The sequence below is a fragment of the Epinephelus fuscoguttatus genome, linkage group LG5 (genome assembly GCF_011397635.1).
Source record: "Epinephelus fuscoguttatus linkage group LG5, E.fuscoguttatus.final_Chr_v1".
In the NCBI taxonomy this organism is placed as follows: Eukaryota; Metazoa; Chordata; class Actinopteri; order Perciformes; family Serranidae; genus Epinephelus; species Epinephelus fuscoguttatus.
In genome coordinates, this window is record NC_064756.1 from 31269248 (window position 1) to 31284863 (window position 15616).

Consider the following 15616-nt stretch of genomic DNA (forward strand, 5'->3'; position numbering starts at 1 on the left):
AGCGGTTTGCAGCTTGTGATGCCTTTGGGTACTCTACGTAAAGCTCTGTTTTCTACTGCACAATTGTGTTTAAATTGTCAGAGGTATTGTTGGTCTATGAAAGCAGCAAAATTGACTGTGATTGGAAACTCTGGCGTATCTGGTCTGGTGGTTGAAATATTCTAGGTACCTTGTGCCTCAGGGCTGTCACAGATTGAAGGGGGGATTGACAGTGGACATACTGTCGCATTCAAACATTGTTGTGTCCTATATCACAGCATTTTTTGAATGCAAAATTTTGCTGTGAAGTAAATTCATTATAGTATTTCAGCTATTTACAGCTGTAGTCTCAAGGACAGTTTAAATGCAACTCACATTTTTTTAGCTGGAAGAACATCCTGGTAATGACTTTTGTGTCACTGCACTGACACGTGGCTTCAAAGAAACATTCATGAACAGTGTTGTTCTTCTGAGTTGTACATTTTTATTTCGTTAGTTTTTACTGTAATGGCTTGTCTATATTTATTATGCCACCCATGATAATCATCTATTTTTCTGAGCATGTGTGTGTATAATGATGACAAGCTCTTTCACGAATTCAAGGTAACACAGCATGACTAACTGATGTACAAATGGGCATTTTATGGGTGAATTATCCCTTTAGCAGTCTGTATCTGCAGCAATGAGCTAGAAAAAATGATGTGGGCCCAAAAATATTTTTGAACCTTAGGAGAACATTGGTTATGGAGAGAGCTTAATGGAATGTTCTTTTAGTGATCTTTGGGATAAATCATCATGCAGGAAACATCAGTATTCACATAACCGTGACAGAACTTTTTATGGAGGCCTTTTGTTCTTTAAAGCCTGAATTATTGCCACGGGGAACCTTCACGGAACATTACTAAAATGCGCATTTGCTGGGTCATAAATTATGATATTTAATTGTCAACAGCGGCTGAAATTCTATATCTCACATACACAATAGCTTTCTGATATTTACATACCATGCAAAATAGCTATTACAAAACAATGATCAATTTCAACATCTGTTGTTAGCATCAGTCCTCCGAGCTCTCCATTCCTTCTCTCCACTCATACTTGCCATTTTGTTGGGTGGATCATATGTGCTCGGCTGGCAGTTCCCATATTTCCCGCAGCACGTGAAGGTATCACAGTTGTGAAGCGCTCGCTGCGCGTGAATCCTACTTCACACACATACACAGACGCACGCACACACATCTGGTGTGAAAGTCTGTCTTGGTGCTTTACAATCACTTTCTTAGGCTACTTTTACTCGTTTAATTGATTTCCGTTTCTAAGCGAGAGGAATATATTTATTTTTTCCGCAAAATGATGACAACTGCGTTTGTAGACCGGGCACTAAAGTCAGGTTTGCTGCTGCTGTAGTGGACACAAAGTTTAGAACCGGGAAAAGGAAAGGTGAATTTCTGCGGGAGACTTTAACAGAAAGTGTTCGTGTGGGACGACAAGGATTTTGTTATTATGTCCGGGTGGAGGATTTGCGATGACATCTAGAAGGAAGTCCGCGAAACTGAAGCTCCGGCGGTCTTTCAGCGAGCAGCTGCGGAGCTCCACATCCAAAGCCTGGGATTTACTCTGGAAGAATGTCAGAGAGCGGAGACTGGCAGGTCAGTAGCCCACTGCAGGCAGACCCCCGGTCCGCGGACACACAGTCCTAATGATAGGCTCAACACCACAGCAAAAAGTTAGGTCCGCTCATCTCATTATCGCGGAGTCATTTTATTTTTTGGATAGCAGTGATTGAAATGGCATCATGGTGTAGCTGCATAAAGTATCAGCAAAGTGATGCAAAATTGACAGGGAAAAAAATACATTTTTAAAAATACATTTGTCTTTGTATTGTGTAGCCTATTCAGTGTGCATTCAGTGTGCATGTGGTCCAGTGCGTTTTAAAAAATAAATGTGACACTTGACGTTAGGGACGTTCAATACGTCGCCAAAGGGGCACTTTTGGAAAATGACAGAAGATCAGGGACCAGTTAATTGACAAACATTAATAATCAGTGTTTAATAAATGAATTGCCTGTTTTCAACCTTTCCAAACTGTCCTGCTCATATTCGCCAAGAGGCAAATCCAGTTGAAGGAGCCCTGCACAAGTCAGGTGTATGCAGGAGCACTTTTAGAATTTGAGGACATTTGGGGTTTAGTCCCGACCTCTATTAGGGGTTTGGGGGGCATCCTTTTTTCAACAAGCTCCATTTTGATGCTTTGAATGCACGCTTGCACCTTATTTATATTCAAAGTAGGCTTCATCAATAAATTCTTAGTGTGAATCAATTTATTTTCATTGTGAATTAGAAAAGTTTGTTGTGCCACCCAGCACTCAGTGGCGGGCCACAGTTGGTCCACGGGCCATAAGTTGAGTATCACTGCTTTAAGCCCTAATAAGAACTGAAACTATGCTGTTGAGAAGGCATAGTGAAGTAAAATCCCACGGATTGACATATTGATTTAAACTCAGCATCATAAACTGCTCCAACTGTTTTTACTTTTTAAATCTGTGGAGATAAGCTGGAAGACATTGCAATAGAGAACCTTCTTCTTGTCTCTTTTGAGCTACATCTTGTTTTTGAAAATAGGTCTACATATTGCATCTCAATGGGTTGCATGTGATTTTGAAGCAAGCCTGAATACGACATATAATCAACTTGTAAGATTTAACACGTGTAGGAAATCCATGGCAACATACCATGATTTTATGAGGTTCATTTTTATTCATTGTCAATGACCACGGCCCCGGTAATGCCGCAGAGTGGCGCTGATGAGTAATGTTTGCACTGTGCATAAAAGCTGAGAGAGAGAGAGAGAGAGAGAGAGAGAGAGAGAGAGAGAGAGAGAGAGAGGACAATATTTTAACATTTTCCGATTTGACTTTTGGTCTAAAGATATCCACGTACTCATAGAGCACCTTAAAGTAACATGAAAACATATTTCCAAAAGTTTCTGTTTCTATCTATCTATCTATCTATCTATCTATCTATCTATCCATCTATATATCTATCTATCTATCTGCCTAATGTGTATAGGAATTATGTACATGAGAGATAGTTTCACACATTGTATGCAGTCATTTAAAGAATGGGATTGCAGATTAGAATATTTAAGTGAGTACAGGCAAGTTGTTGCTTCAAAGAATCTCAGGGGAAAATAATATATATGATATGTTATGCAGTGTTGGTATTTTTTTTATTTGTCTCTTGAGAGTGTTGAACAGTGAAATCAATCATTTTGTGCAGTAACCTGAGTCTACCACTAGGTGCTGTGAATTGACCACATCAGCTCCTCATGTGGGAAAGCCTCATGAAACACACAACAGCTCTGTCTTCATCAGGAGGGAGTTAGAGTGCTGGATGTCATATGATTATAGATGAGACCAAGTGGTGCTAACCTTGTTTAGTAGGATTCAAAACTGCTGTGAAACCCTCACAGAAGATTGTTGTGTTATGTGCAGGACGTTTGAGACGTGCTCAGCTCAGCAGTGCAGCCTGCTCAGGCATGATGCAGCAGCTGAGTCCTGGGTTGTCTGGATGTTTGACGCATTAACTTTGCAGTTGTTTTCATACACAGTATGTATCTCAGTGATGTGTGCAATCTATCTGGCAGTCTCTGCAGTCTTTAGACCTTGAGCTGCTTGTTTACACATTGAACAAGGAGACACATAAGATGCAGATGACCGACTTGACAGATGAATTGAAAGATATGTGAATATTGTTAGGAAGTCCTTCTGTGTTGTTTGTTGCTAGCTGTGCTACATATATATGTTGCTGTTCCTCTTTCATAATGTTGATTATGAATATTACATCAAGCTGTTTCCAAGGTTGATGTAAGATTTGGGGCAGAGAGGAGAAAACTCATCTTTCATTTCCAAAATAGATTCAAGGGAAGTCAGAGGAAGGAAACAGGATTTGTACAAAATGTGGGTCAAGTGTTTAAGACCCCTGACAGCTCATTTCAAGCTCATCAGAGATGATATGGCCAGTCAACAAGGACATTCATGTGTGTCAAATCACAGACCGTCATCTCATCACAGCCAAAATTTATATTTAGATATTTTTAGAGAGAAAGAAAATCCCTTTACACACTAAAACTCTGACTTCAACCTGATAGACTTCAATGTACGTCAGTCTATCTGGAGCCTGTCCACAAAACATTATTGTTTGACTGTGATACTGTATCTTTAACCTGCTACTGTGTTGAAGGTCACTCTGCGGCAAGCAAATATTTAAAAAAGACACAGTAGGCTTCATCTGCTCCCGTGTGATTAATAGGTGTTAACTGTCGCAGGTTAACTGGAGAGCAGGAGCCAAATGAGCTGTCACACTCTATACAGATACATATACATCACAAAGCTTTTTAATCACAGGGAGATATGCTTGAAATCTTTTACACTGTAAGTGGCTATAAGTCATCATCTCCACTCCTACAGATAAATGAAAATACAGGATATTGTAAAACACTATCTGAGAAATATAATTTCACCTTCAGCTGAAACTTTCACTGTGAATCAGATTAAAATTGCAAGTTTCATATATTACATGTTTCAGTTGATTGGTTTAACAAATCTTGAGGTTTGGGGTGTTTGCACAAAACATAGAAACTGATACTGAATTGAAAGGAGGAGTTCAAACATAGTTTTTAGCTTTTGATAATATGTTTCACTTACCGCTCTCACAGGTGTTAATTACAGTAATCTGGTTATGTACAAGCTTGGTGGTTGCATAGAATTTCTTGCTGTTGTTATATTCCCACAGCCCTTACATGTCAGTCTCCAAAAAACATGCTTGAGCTCCACAGTAATATGTAAAACAGTAAATTACATGGTTTATATAAATTAACGCTTTCATGTATACACCAAAGCACAACAATAGAATGTTTTGAAAAGGCACTGCTCAAATGTTTGGACAGAAAGAAGAGATAATGAGAAAATTATTGAGATTTTTAACAAGCGGGCATTGTAAGTTGTGCTTTTTTAGATCCCTCACATTGTTGTAAATAATGACAGTGTCGCTTTTTTAAAATTGGATATGATGAAATCTATTCACCCACAATTTTAATGCAAGAAGCACATCGCCCCTCTCCCATGTCCTGTTTATTTCCTTTAAAGGAGCAGTGTGTAGGATTTAGTGGCACCTAGCAGTGAAGATTGTAGATTGCAACCAGCTGAAACTTCTCCCAAGTGCCAAGTGTGCACCCCTGGTAAGGGTTTCTTTGTTGTTCATAGTTTAGGAGGTTTTTACTGGGAGTCGAGTTATCTGTAAAGTTATCTTCAAAACAAACAGACCCGGTCATTTGAATTGGTAAAAACTTTTTTCTGACACTGTTTGGCTTATTGTGGAGGGGCTGCTGACAATGGTGACCAACACAAAAAAACATTAATGGCCCTATCTAGAGCCAGTGTTTGGTTTGTCCACTCTGGGCTACTGTAGAAACATGACAGTGCAACATGGCAGACCCACTTCCTATGTAGATATAAACAGCTCAGTCTAAGTTGATGAAAACACAACAATTGCCATCTTTAGATGACTATACACAAAAGAAAACATACTTATTATTTTATATTTCATTTCTGCCCATATATCCCTCAAATTCTACACACTGGACCTTTAAAATGTGTATTTTACTCAAATATTACCTAATATGCAGGTGAGAGGTCTGAATATCCTGGGACACACCTATGTTTTGGGTAAATCCCAACAGCTTTATGCTGCTACTAAAGATGAGATTAAGGTCTGAAAAATTATGCATGAACTGATCCTCACTGTGTTGAGTCACAGCTGCAGTGAGTAAGAAATCTCTAGAAGAGAACCCTCCACCTCGTCCACTGGAAAGGGCCAATGTAAGGGGCTTCTCAAATGCTTCAGGTCACCTGCACAGCAGCTTAGCTGATCAGGTAGTATTAAAGTGTGATTTACTCCCAGACCTGAGCTGAGAATTCAGACATTTGTGGCGCATGAGGTGGAAATCTTCAGTCACACTGGGGCTATTCTTAAGCTTTAACCACAGGAAACATTGCCACGCCAGAGCCAGAACTGCCCAGTGCAGATTACATGTGTCTGCTGCTGAATTAAACCACATCAGAGCTGTGCCTAAACCCCACTCAACTGCCTACATACTCATCCTCTGTGGGTTTCCGAGCTCTGACTCCATGATTCAGAATATAAGTTTTCCTTCTGTAACAACACCTGGCCTGAAGCTGAGCGCTGGAACAGAGGATGAATGAAGGCTGAGCATGTATTAAATGCCTGCATTACAGTTGCATTTCAATATGGCTTTATTTGTCATCACGCAGTAACAATAACTGCCATTATTGTGATGAACAATGGCATCCACGCTGTCAAGCTGGCTGGCATCTTACAGAGATCCATTCCTTTCTATATGTTTGTGTCTGTGTGTAACACGAATCTGGATTCCTGTTGCCATGCTGTTTAGTAGTTGAGCTCTGAGACCTAGACAGAGGCGTGTTGGAACAAGTTTGATAAGGGCTGGAGTCACTGTGCCTGACACACAACACTCCCTCTAAGGACACACCACAGCCATTTCTTCATGGCATGCAGCACAGAGTTAAACACAGGGACACCCAAAGAGAATCCTGGAGATCTCGTAGCTCTTTCACAATCCCCACTGATGTATTTGAGTGCAGACAGACACGAAAACACCATTAATCTCATTCATTATGATGTTGCATAGCAGTGGCTGATTGATTCTGTAATGCGATATGTATGATGCACTAAGTTAATTTCTTTGTCTAGACTAAGCGGGAAGAAGAAAACACAGACATGGGTTCAGGGAAATTGTGCTGCTGCCAACATGCTGCCACTCATTTTTTTTAGCATCTGACACCTGAAGCGATCCTTTTACAGTATGAATGAACACAGGTGTTTGTGTGTGTAAAAAATAAGTTACCGCCCAGTGACATCATCGAAATAGTGTCGCACCATCACCAAGTACCTTAAAAAAGCAACAATCACGTATTTAAATAGCTCCACCTGAGGGTGTGGAGAGGGCCATTAAACCCAGGAGAGGTTTATGAAAACGGGCTGGGGGCTCTGAAGTGTGCTGCTGAATTGTGATCTTTGTGAGCTTAAGCTAGGGTGGATTTTGCCAGCCAGGGAGCAAAACAGACAGGGGCTGTGTTTGACTTGGTCGCTTGCCCATTTGTGCTCTATTCACATGTATGGCGCCATGCTTATACTACACAGACAAGCCTGTATGTAGAGGCCAGGACAGTCATAAGGAGAGTGGCAGGGGCCCTGATTGGTGCTGGGCAGGTCGACTAGTGCAGATGTGGACTGTGAGGAGTTTGTTGTTCCATGTTGTAATATGTGTGAGACAAATGGACATTTTAATCAGAAAAGCATGAGTTTTAGTTTCCATTAAAAAAAAAAACTGTTTTCCAAATGGTGTAAATTGCTTTTGCAAATATTTCCAATTGTTCCAGCTTTTTATTAACAGCATAGGCTGTGTCCCAAATACATCTTACAAAACAAAGCAGGTTTTGGTATCTTCGCACACACACAAAAAAACCTGAATTCATTAATTACTGAGTTGCCGTTGACATTGACCTACAGTGCAATGCACAAATAAATGGAGGAGCTGCTCAGAACTGCACAAAATGAAAATAAATTGTAGATAATGGTGAAAGATCTTGAACTGGCAATATCAATTATTTTTAAATTGTCATTTTCTTCCAGTTCACTTGCACTATGGCTCTAAAACTCAATATAAATACAAATTTTAATACTATAAAACTCAGATTAAAAATTGAGACCTCTCAGATCTAGCTGGGTGTGGCTCCACATTTTGATAAATAAATACAGGTCTCAGTTAGCCGCAACAATCAGTGGCAACCATCTGGTTGCCATTGTTGTGGCGAAGCTGTTCATTTCTTTCACTCAGTTCTTTGGATGCATAAAACCTCTTAAAGCCCACCAGGTCGTTGTCTACCTGCTTGAACTAACATCTATAGCTCGGTTAGATTTTCCACAATTCAACCATTTAGCTCATTTTTCCTAATTAATATGTTCGTCAATAGCCTAATTTTTATACAAGTAATATTCATACTGGTTTAAATAAACAGTTTGATAGTATTTCCCATATTAAGCCCATCCCATTAACCCTTTATTCAAAGTCACAGTTTGACTGGGGTCTGTTGGCACATGTCTGAAATCACTTCTGTTATTACAAAATGATAACGCACATTGCCCTCTTGCAAAAACTATATACCATAAAAATTAGTATATAGTAAATACTATATATTTTTAGTGTGGACTAGAGACGAAGTGTCACAAGTGTTCCTGTCACTGAACAACCATCAGAACTGAACAGATGACATGCCGGTGTCTGATCTTTCCTATTGTGTTGGGCAAAGGGGATCTGGGTCACTCATATGTATTCAAGCTAAAATTTCCTTTTCCCCTGAGGAGGTGACACTTTGAGGAGACCTGCTGAGAGGCCTTCCTGTGGCTGGAACTAGGGGTTATGTGGTGGGGGTGGGAGAGCAGAAATTAGCATTCTCTAGCCAAGAAAACAACTTGTCCCTCTCTTTCTCTCCCCTCCGTAGCTTTCTCTAAAATGGCACAGACTCACTCTCGCCCAGTAAACTTGGCACCTGTGTGACCAGCAACAGCAGGAGAGTTGTTCTAGTGCAGGGCGGGTCCAAAAACCACTATTTTTGTAAGCCCTCCCACACCCCTCTTTCTCCCACTCCTGCTCTCCTTACTCAGTTCATAGGCATTCCAATGGTATTTATATTTCCCTCCAGAGCAGGGGGAAGTTGACAAGTGTTCACACAGACATTGGATTCAGCTCAGCAAGGTGGGCAGTACTCCTACAGCGTCCCTATCATTGGCCTCCTTGTGGTCACATGACCTGCAGAGACAGACTGAAGTGTTGGCACTCCTCCCCCTAGGCTCTGCTCTGTCGTCCTGCTCAGCTCACTCTAGGCTTTTTGCGCCTCTATGTGAAGTTTTCTGTTGGTGGGAGAGTGTGTGGGTGAGTGTTTATCAGCCAGCGGCCAGGAGCCTTTTTGGGGTACAGTATTTCAGTTATGTTTCGGGAGCTCCCAGAGTCCACAGGCAGCGAGTGTCTTGGGAGTATGACCCCAGAGACTCAGGATTTCTACCTGAGAATGGACCATCACCGCAGACGCTCTGGGTACAGGCTGGGTAGGATCATTGCCAGGCAGCAACTACTCAAGAAGATCGCTGGAGGTAGGAAAGGCATTTGGATAGAAGTGACACTTCAGACTGTTGGTCTCTGAAGAATTAGACTTTTTTTAGCTTTGGTTGAGGAGCCAGCTGTTACGTATTCCGTTTAATTTAATCCTTCCTTGTCATACCTCCAGGAATGCAAGGAGTAACAGCTAAGCCAGCTGGAAGTCAAACCATGTAGTGAAAAAGATATGACACATTAATATGAGAGTATGAATGCAGGGTAACCTAGTGGCAAGTGAGCAAGGGGATTGTGTTTGTTTGGCATCAGCTGATTGTCTTTGTCAAATGCCAATTCATATCTCTGGCTTTTCTCCTTGTGCACTTGTTACCAGATAAAGATGGAATTTGATTGAAATAATCTTTGGAAAACAAATAACAAAGTGTGTGTATGTGTGCCTCTGCAAACAAAGCCAAACTTGACCTTCAGGCAATGTGTTGTCAAGGGTGCAGCGATGGTAAATAATTAGTAATGACTGACTATAACGAACACTGATAGGTGATAAGCTAAAGGATCTGTTACGTAACAAGAGGTAAGCCCACAGTGTCAACAAAATATATCAATGAATGTCCAGCCTGACAGTTTTACAAGCCCTCCGCTTATTTGTGGACTGCTGAATACAGTCAGGAGAGCAATAGTGTTGAATGACTGACACCCCCAATTCAGTCTTTCTCCACAGCCTGTAACCTCTGGCATTTACCTGGAGATTTAAGGTCAGTCCAGTGAGGGGGCAGGGCAGCATAACAATGGAGACAGCACAAAGTGCTACCATCCCTGCTATTTCCTACAGGTGTGAGCACCCTGACGCTGGATCAAAGGGTGACTGCATTTCATAACGTAAAAATCTTCATCATCTTCAGCCATCAGATGGCAACACACAGCATACTTCTCCTCTCAGTCACACTAACGGGATTATGAGTCAGATAATGCAGCCTCTTGTGTGGGCAAGATTTCCTGTACCACCGCAGAAGACTGAGGCAGCGCACGAGGCATTTTTCTGTGATTATGACGATGTGACGGATACACTGAGCTCTCTGTTGGATTTATGTGTGAAGATGACCCGGAGCTGCGTGTACGTACACTTGTTTTCGGGAGGAAATCTCCATGATCTGATGTTGCAGGCGTGTGCAGTCATGTAACCCGGCATGTGTTTTCAGATTACAGATGTCTGGTTTGACAGCAAACCAACAATTTAGGTCATCTGTGACAAGGACAGAAATATGTACATGTTTGAAGTGAGTGTTAGGATCAAGTCAGTTTAATGGCTTTTACTTGCATGTTTATTGTCAGGTGGGACTTTAAAAAATTATTTTAAATGTAATGTGCTTTGATTTCACTACAGTCTCACTGTATTCACCACACAGTTTGGCATTTTCTTTGTGGTTTTAAACTGCTTTCATAAATCACTCTTAATTGTTAATATTTAAGATTGTTTTAGCTATATAAATTCAAAACTCGCTGCAAGTGAAGAAAAATAATCTGTATAGTGTGTTAGTCCCACATAATATCAAGCACTTATTTAACTTTGCCAATGTTCCTTACACATGGTGGATAACACAATTATCTCCAGGGTGTCTGTGTCTGAGAAGATAAAAGACTTTAAAAAACTACTTTCTGTCTGTCTCAAGTGCTGTAATTATATAATCTCAAGTAATCTTGTTGCCTAATTTTGGTAATTGCAGTTTTTTAATCTGATGTGCTTTCAATGCCATAATTGAGCAATTTTCTTGCAGTGAGGCAGCATTTCTTCATTCTCCTCAGGAGACCAGCGTTTTAGCCCCTACATGAATCTTATTTCCTGTCTCACCTTGCTTTAACTGAACATGTTTGAAAAGTGAAGGATAACAGCGAGGTAGTATTTGAAGGGACTGACTGTAGAGTGCACAGAGCCACAGGGTCAGTCTCTATGTGTTGCAGTGGTTCCTGCATTCCAGCTGGCCAGCCCTGTTGACATAGCAGGTTGAAAGTGAGAGGGGGCCATGGTGATGGGCAGAGTTACTCATGTATTGTTTCACCTCAAATTCCAGGGAAGCCTATGGGGTCTTAGTCATGTTTCCGATTTGATGGCTTTCCAAAGCCACCAGAGCTATGTGTGTGGGTTCTTGTTGGGTCCACTATGATTAGCTACAGACAAAGTACGAGGATAGACTGAGGACCCACATGTTCCCATTGTCTGACCAGTATATTTCATCAGCCTGGAGAGCAGATGGATATAAATGCACAGCTGTGGGGAAGACACAGGCATTTGAGTATTGCACAGTGGGATTGTTGTGCAAGGGAAAGGGCCTGTTTTCATTGGGAGGAATGTGTCTCCTCTCCTGAAAATATTACTTGAATTTTGGAGGAGTGTTTCGTACTCCATCACTCTGGAAGGGCTACTGTGTTTCTGCAGCGTTCTGCTCTGTTTGACTTAATTCCTATCAAGGGTCCATGTTCTCAGAATTTCTGCATCTGTTGTTGCTACTCATGTATGTAATGCATATGTCAAATATTTTTTGATGTACTTAAACCATCTTTTATGAGTCATAAAGCTGTTTATGCCATCATAGACAAAAAAATTATTATTGTTTTCCTAAATTCTTTTTTTTAGCAATTTCACAGCAGACTGTTTCTCATCTTTACAATGTATCTTGTGCATATTTTTTTTTTTTATAAATAATATACATTTATATACTCACAGAAGAAATTGTTTGCTCTTCTGTTCTTGCCTTGACAGTCTTTACTGTGTAGGTTTTGATACTGGTTATGACATTTATTGAATATAAGGAAATGATGGGATGTATAGAGATATGTTTCATACATGAAACTTGTCTAATTCAACTTGGAATTCAGCAAATGTCAGAATATGAATGAATCATCCCATAATAATATGCCCATATATAGTTTAGAACCCACATATTTCTGTATTAGATGATAGTTTTCAGCTGTTTTCCTTGTGCATTAAGCTGGACTGTAAAGAGAGCCAGACTAGTCACACATTGTTCACTGAAGTGTTCCTGTTTAGCCATGGAAAAGTCCTGGAAACTTCATGGGCGCTTCGGTGGAAACCCTGAGCAGCTGAATGTAATGCCGTGACTAAAAGCTTCCTCGCTGACTGTGGCTGTTTGGCTTTTTTTCCCTTATTGAGGAGCTGTTGTGTTTTAGACAAGAAGCTCTGTCCAGTGTGACCCCTCCATGCCCCTTCTTCATGGCCTCATTGACCTCGGTGCAGCCAGCGGGCTCCGATCTCTGCCCTGGAAAGGCCATTAGTGCATTCTGCCATGGTTGAGGACATTATGTGTCTCCTGTCAAATGACACAAGTTATTGCATGGCAGCTGTGTTCTTATCATGAATCTGTCTGTGTCCTGGAGTTACAAAGCAAGCCTTTTATTTGGCTGTCATGGCTGAGAGGCTTGTGTCTTTCAGGTTAATGTGCTATCAACCACATTTGTTCTCCTGCTGCCATGTATCATATGTGCACAGTGTTGTCTTACATTGCTCTTTCATGATTAAGAGAAATTTAATGACAAAGTTTCAATCTTCTGCAAAGTTTAAATGCGCTTCATCAACAGAGAAAAACTACTCAGCAAGAAGCAAAACGTTTCTGAGCTGGATAATAGTGTGTAGCACTTACACACTTGAAGATTTGACAGTGGATAGGAACACTTCAGCTTGTTAAGAGGACAAGCTCTACCCTCCTTCCTCTGTTCTTCCTCTGACTAGCAGATGGATAATTGTTAGAAACCAGCTCTGAAAAGGGCTTTGATTGTTCTGTCTTTTGAAAAGTTGTAACGGTAAAAAAGGCACTTCAAGGTGAGGAATCTCATCAGACTCTGTCCTCTCCCACTCAAGACTTCCCTCTCAAAAGCACTGAATTATTCATCAGTGGTCTGCTTCAACATGTGGCACGTTTGATCATCTGCGTGTGAAACAAATATAACTGCTCCTTCATTCAAATGGAGGGTTGATGATAAGTGAAGATGTGGCCTTGTGCATTGTTTACTTAGTACACACAAATCCATTTTATCCATTATTCATGACCTTCTCTGTTGAAGATGAGATTGCAATGCAGATTTTGTTTGCAACCTTCATGGGGGAGTAAATAACACTGACAGGGAGCGAAAAGCAATTTTGACAATGCAATTAGCTGCTTGTTTACCTCGAGCACTACCGCCGTCGCACTTCAGCCAATTAAATCTATGGCTTGTACCCTTGTTTTGTGCTTAGATTATATGATGATTCTGTTGAACAGGTACTAAATATGTATTGTGTTGATGTACACTGTTTTCACACAATGCAATGCACAAAAGAAGTTGCTTATAGCTTGAAAAAATCAAAATAGGTTAAATTGTGGGTGGTGGTGAGACAGCTTGGGAAACAAAAAGTAGCCATGACTATATCTTTAAAGAAGTCCAACTTTCTCTTCAAAGGTCCAGTATGTAGGATTTAGGGGCATCTGTTGGCAGAAATGGTATATAATATTCATATCTATGTTTTTATTAGTGTATGATCACCTGATAATAAAGCCCATTTGGCATTCACTCCTGGGTCATGTGACTATGCAGTAGTCATAGGCTTCAGCTCTGAATGATCGGCAGTGATGGAAATATGACACACGGATGGATGAACCAATTTTAGCCCCTTTACCGGTCCGATGCAATGACAAGCCAGCCAGAAAAAATGTATGTCAAGCAGTGCTTGAACATTGTCGAAAGAACTGTTGTGTTTCATTACCTTAGAATGAGCTGTTTATATCTACGTACAGAGGAGATTCTCTTCCACAGAGTCTGCCATGTTGTTCTTCTGTAGCCCAGATCAGACAAGCTAAACACTGGCTCCAGGTAGGGACATTTTATTAGGGGTATTTTAACATTGGCCACTGGTTCTCCTACATACCTAGCACATGGGATCAGTTTCAGTTCTGCAAACTCACCGCAATATGCCTCTAAATCCTACACACGAGACCTTTAAAATCATCTCTACAATGACTGAGAAAGCCTGACAAAAACATATGAAACTGTATGATACTGTATAGATACTGTATGATCTACTGAAATCCAGACAAAGCAGGCAATTAAAGGGAAATACATCTGGTTAACACCAAATTAAACAAAACCAACAAATACAGAGTTTAAAAATTAATTTAATATACATTCCAGTATATCGATAACTAGATCACAGATTGATTGTGAGCTGTGAGATCTGCTTTATCTAAAGCTCTGAGTGCTTCTTACTGTACATCCCACTATTCACCAGCTGCATTTTCTGAAGCCAAATGTATCAACAGTTGGTTGGTAGCCGTTGGTAATTTCCAGCCCTGCTGATAAAGAACGAGTAAATGATTGAAGAATCTTGTTACGGTTGGGAAAAAACTGACTCAATCCAACCACTCTCAGGTAAATAATCGTCACATTGATAAAGCTCTTATCCATATTCCCACTGTTTGCCTGTAGGTGGCAGGCTGAGCTCATATCCTTCTTGTAAATATTTCCCCTGTGCATGGATCAGTGCAGTTCCTACACAGTCAGAGTAACTGACAGCTGCCACATGTGCAGGGCTAATAATTTACTAGGAGAGCTGAGAAATGCCTCAGCTGCACTGTAACAGGAACAGAGAGTCACATATTAACAGAGTCATGATGGAAAACGTCTCCTGTTCTCAGGTCTTTCACATTCCTTGGTTTAGAAAATGCTAATTAGCTGGGGAAAAAAGCCTCATTAAACAACATCCATGTTTTGACCCAAATACTCACTTCTTAGTCATGAGGAAGCTGCAAGAAATCTATCTTGGATAAATGAAGCATGTAGAGATGTTAAAAATCTTTCTTTAGATTATATTTTATAGATTTAACAAATATTTCCAAGTGCTACAGAAAAAAGTTATTTATAAATATCAAAAGACAGAAGAGGTTACTGTCAGGTGATGTGTTCACTTAAAAGCACATTACATTCTTGAGAGCAGTTATTAGTAGACTGTATTCATCATATACCAGTTCATTTTTCCCTCATCTTCATATAAACTATGCCAGAGTTCGGCATCCGGCTGCCCTCCAGTGGTAGAAATGTACATTACATGTCATTAGGTGGAAAAACTGATAGGCGGGAAGGCAGCGTGCATGCAGACCACAGACATTCAGCCACTGTCCCTTCACTTTATAGGCCTTTCAGCTAGGGAGTGACTGTCTGATCACAGCCTGTCACTGATGACCATGCATGACAAATGGTCCTACACTTTCTGTTAGTGCTCTGTCTGTCTGTGAGAGAGAAAATGTGAACAGAACAATCACTTTGCTTTTCAGCCCTCTTGATATTCATCATACATAAAACACGCCCTGACAGTATCATCGTCTCTGCTGCCGCTCACAAGTCTGTTGCATGAGTGCTGTGAGGCTTCTGAGTCTTGTG

The 15616-nt window shown here is 40.7% G+C and overlaps 1 protein-coding gene across 4 annotated transcripts in view; it reads left to right on the forward strand.

The window, feature by feature from the left end:
- The window catches only part of stard13b (StAR-related lipid transfer (START) domain containing 13b), a 70504-nt gene that overhangs the window by 34161 nt on the left and 20727 nt on the right, over positions 1–15616 (forward strand). The window contains exon 1 of one of the 4 annotated variants that reach the window (XM_049576220.1): positions 1217–1628. The exons of 1 other annotated variant lie outside the window; for it this stretch is intronic. In XM_049576220.1, the coding sequence (XP_049432177.1) occupies positions 1505–1628 (124 nt within the window). In that variant the 5' untranslated portion in view covers positions 1217–1504. Of the gene's footprint in view, positions 1–1216; positions 1629–9019; positions 9232–10247; positions 10305–15616 lie in introns of those variants that run through there. 2 more of the 4 variants (XM_049576219.1, XM_049576222.1) reach the window with 2 other exon arrangements.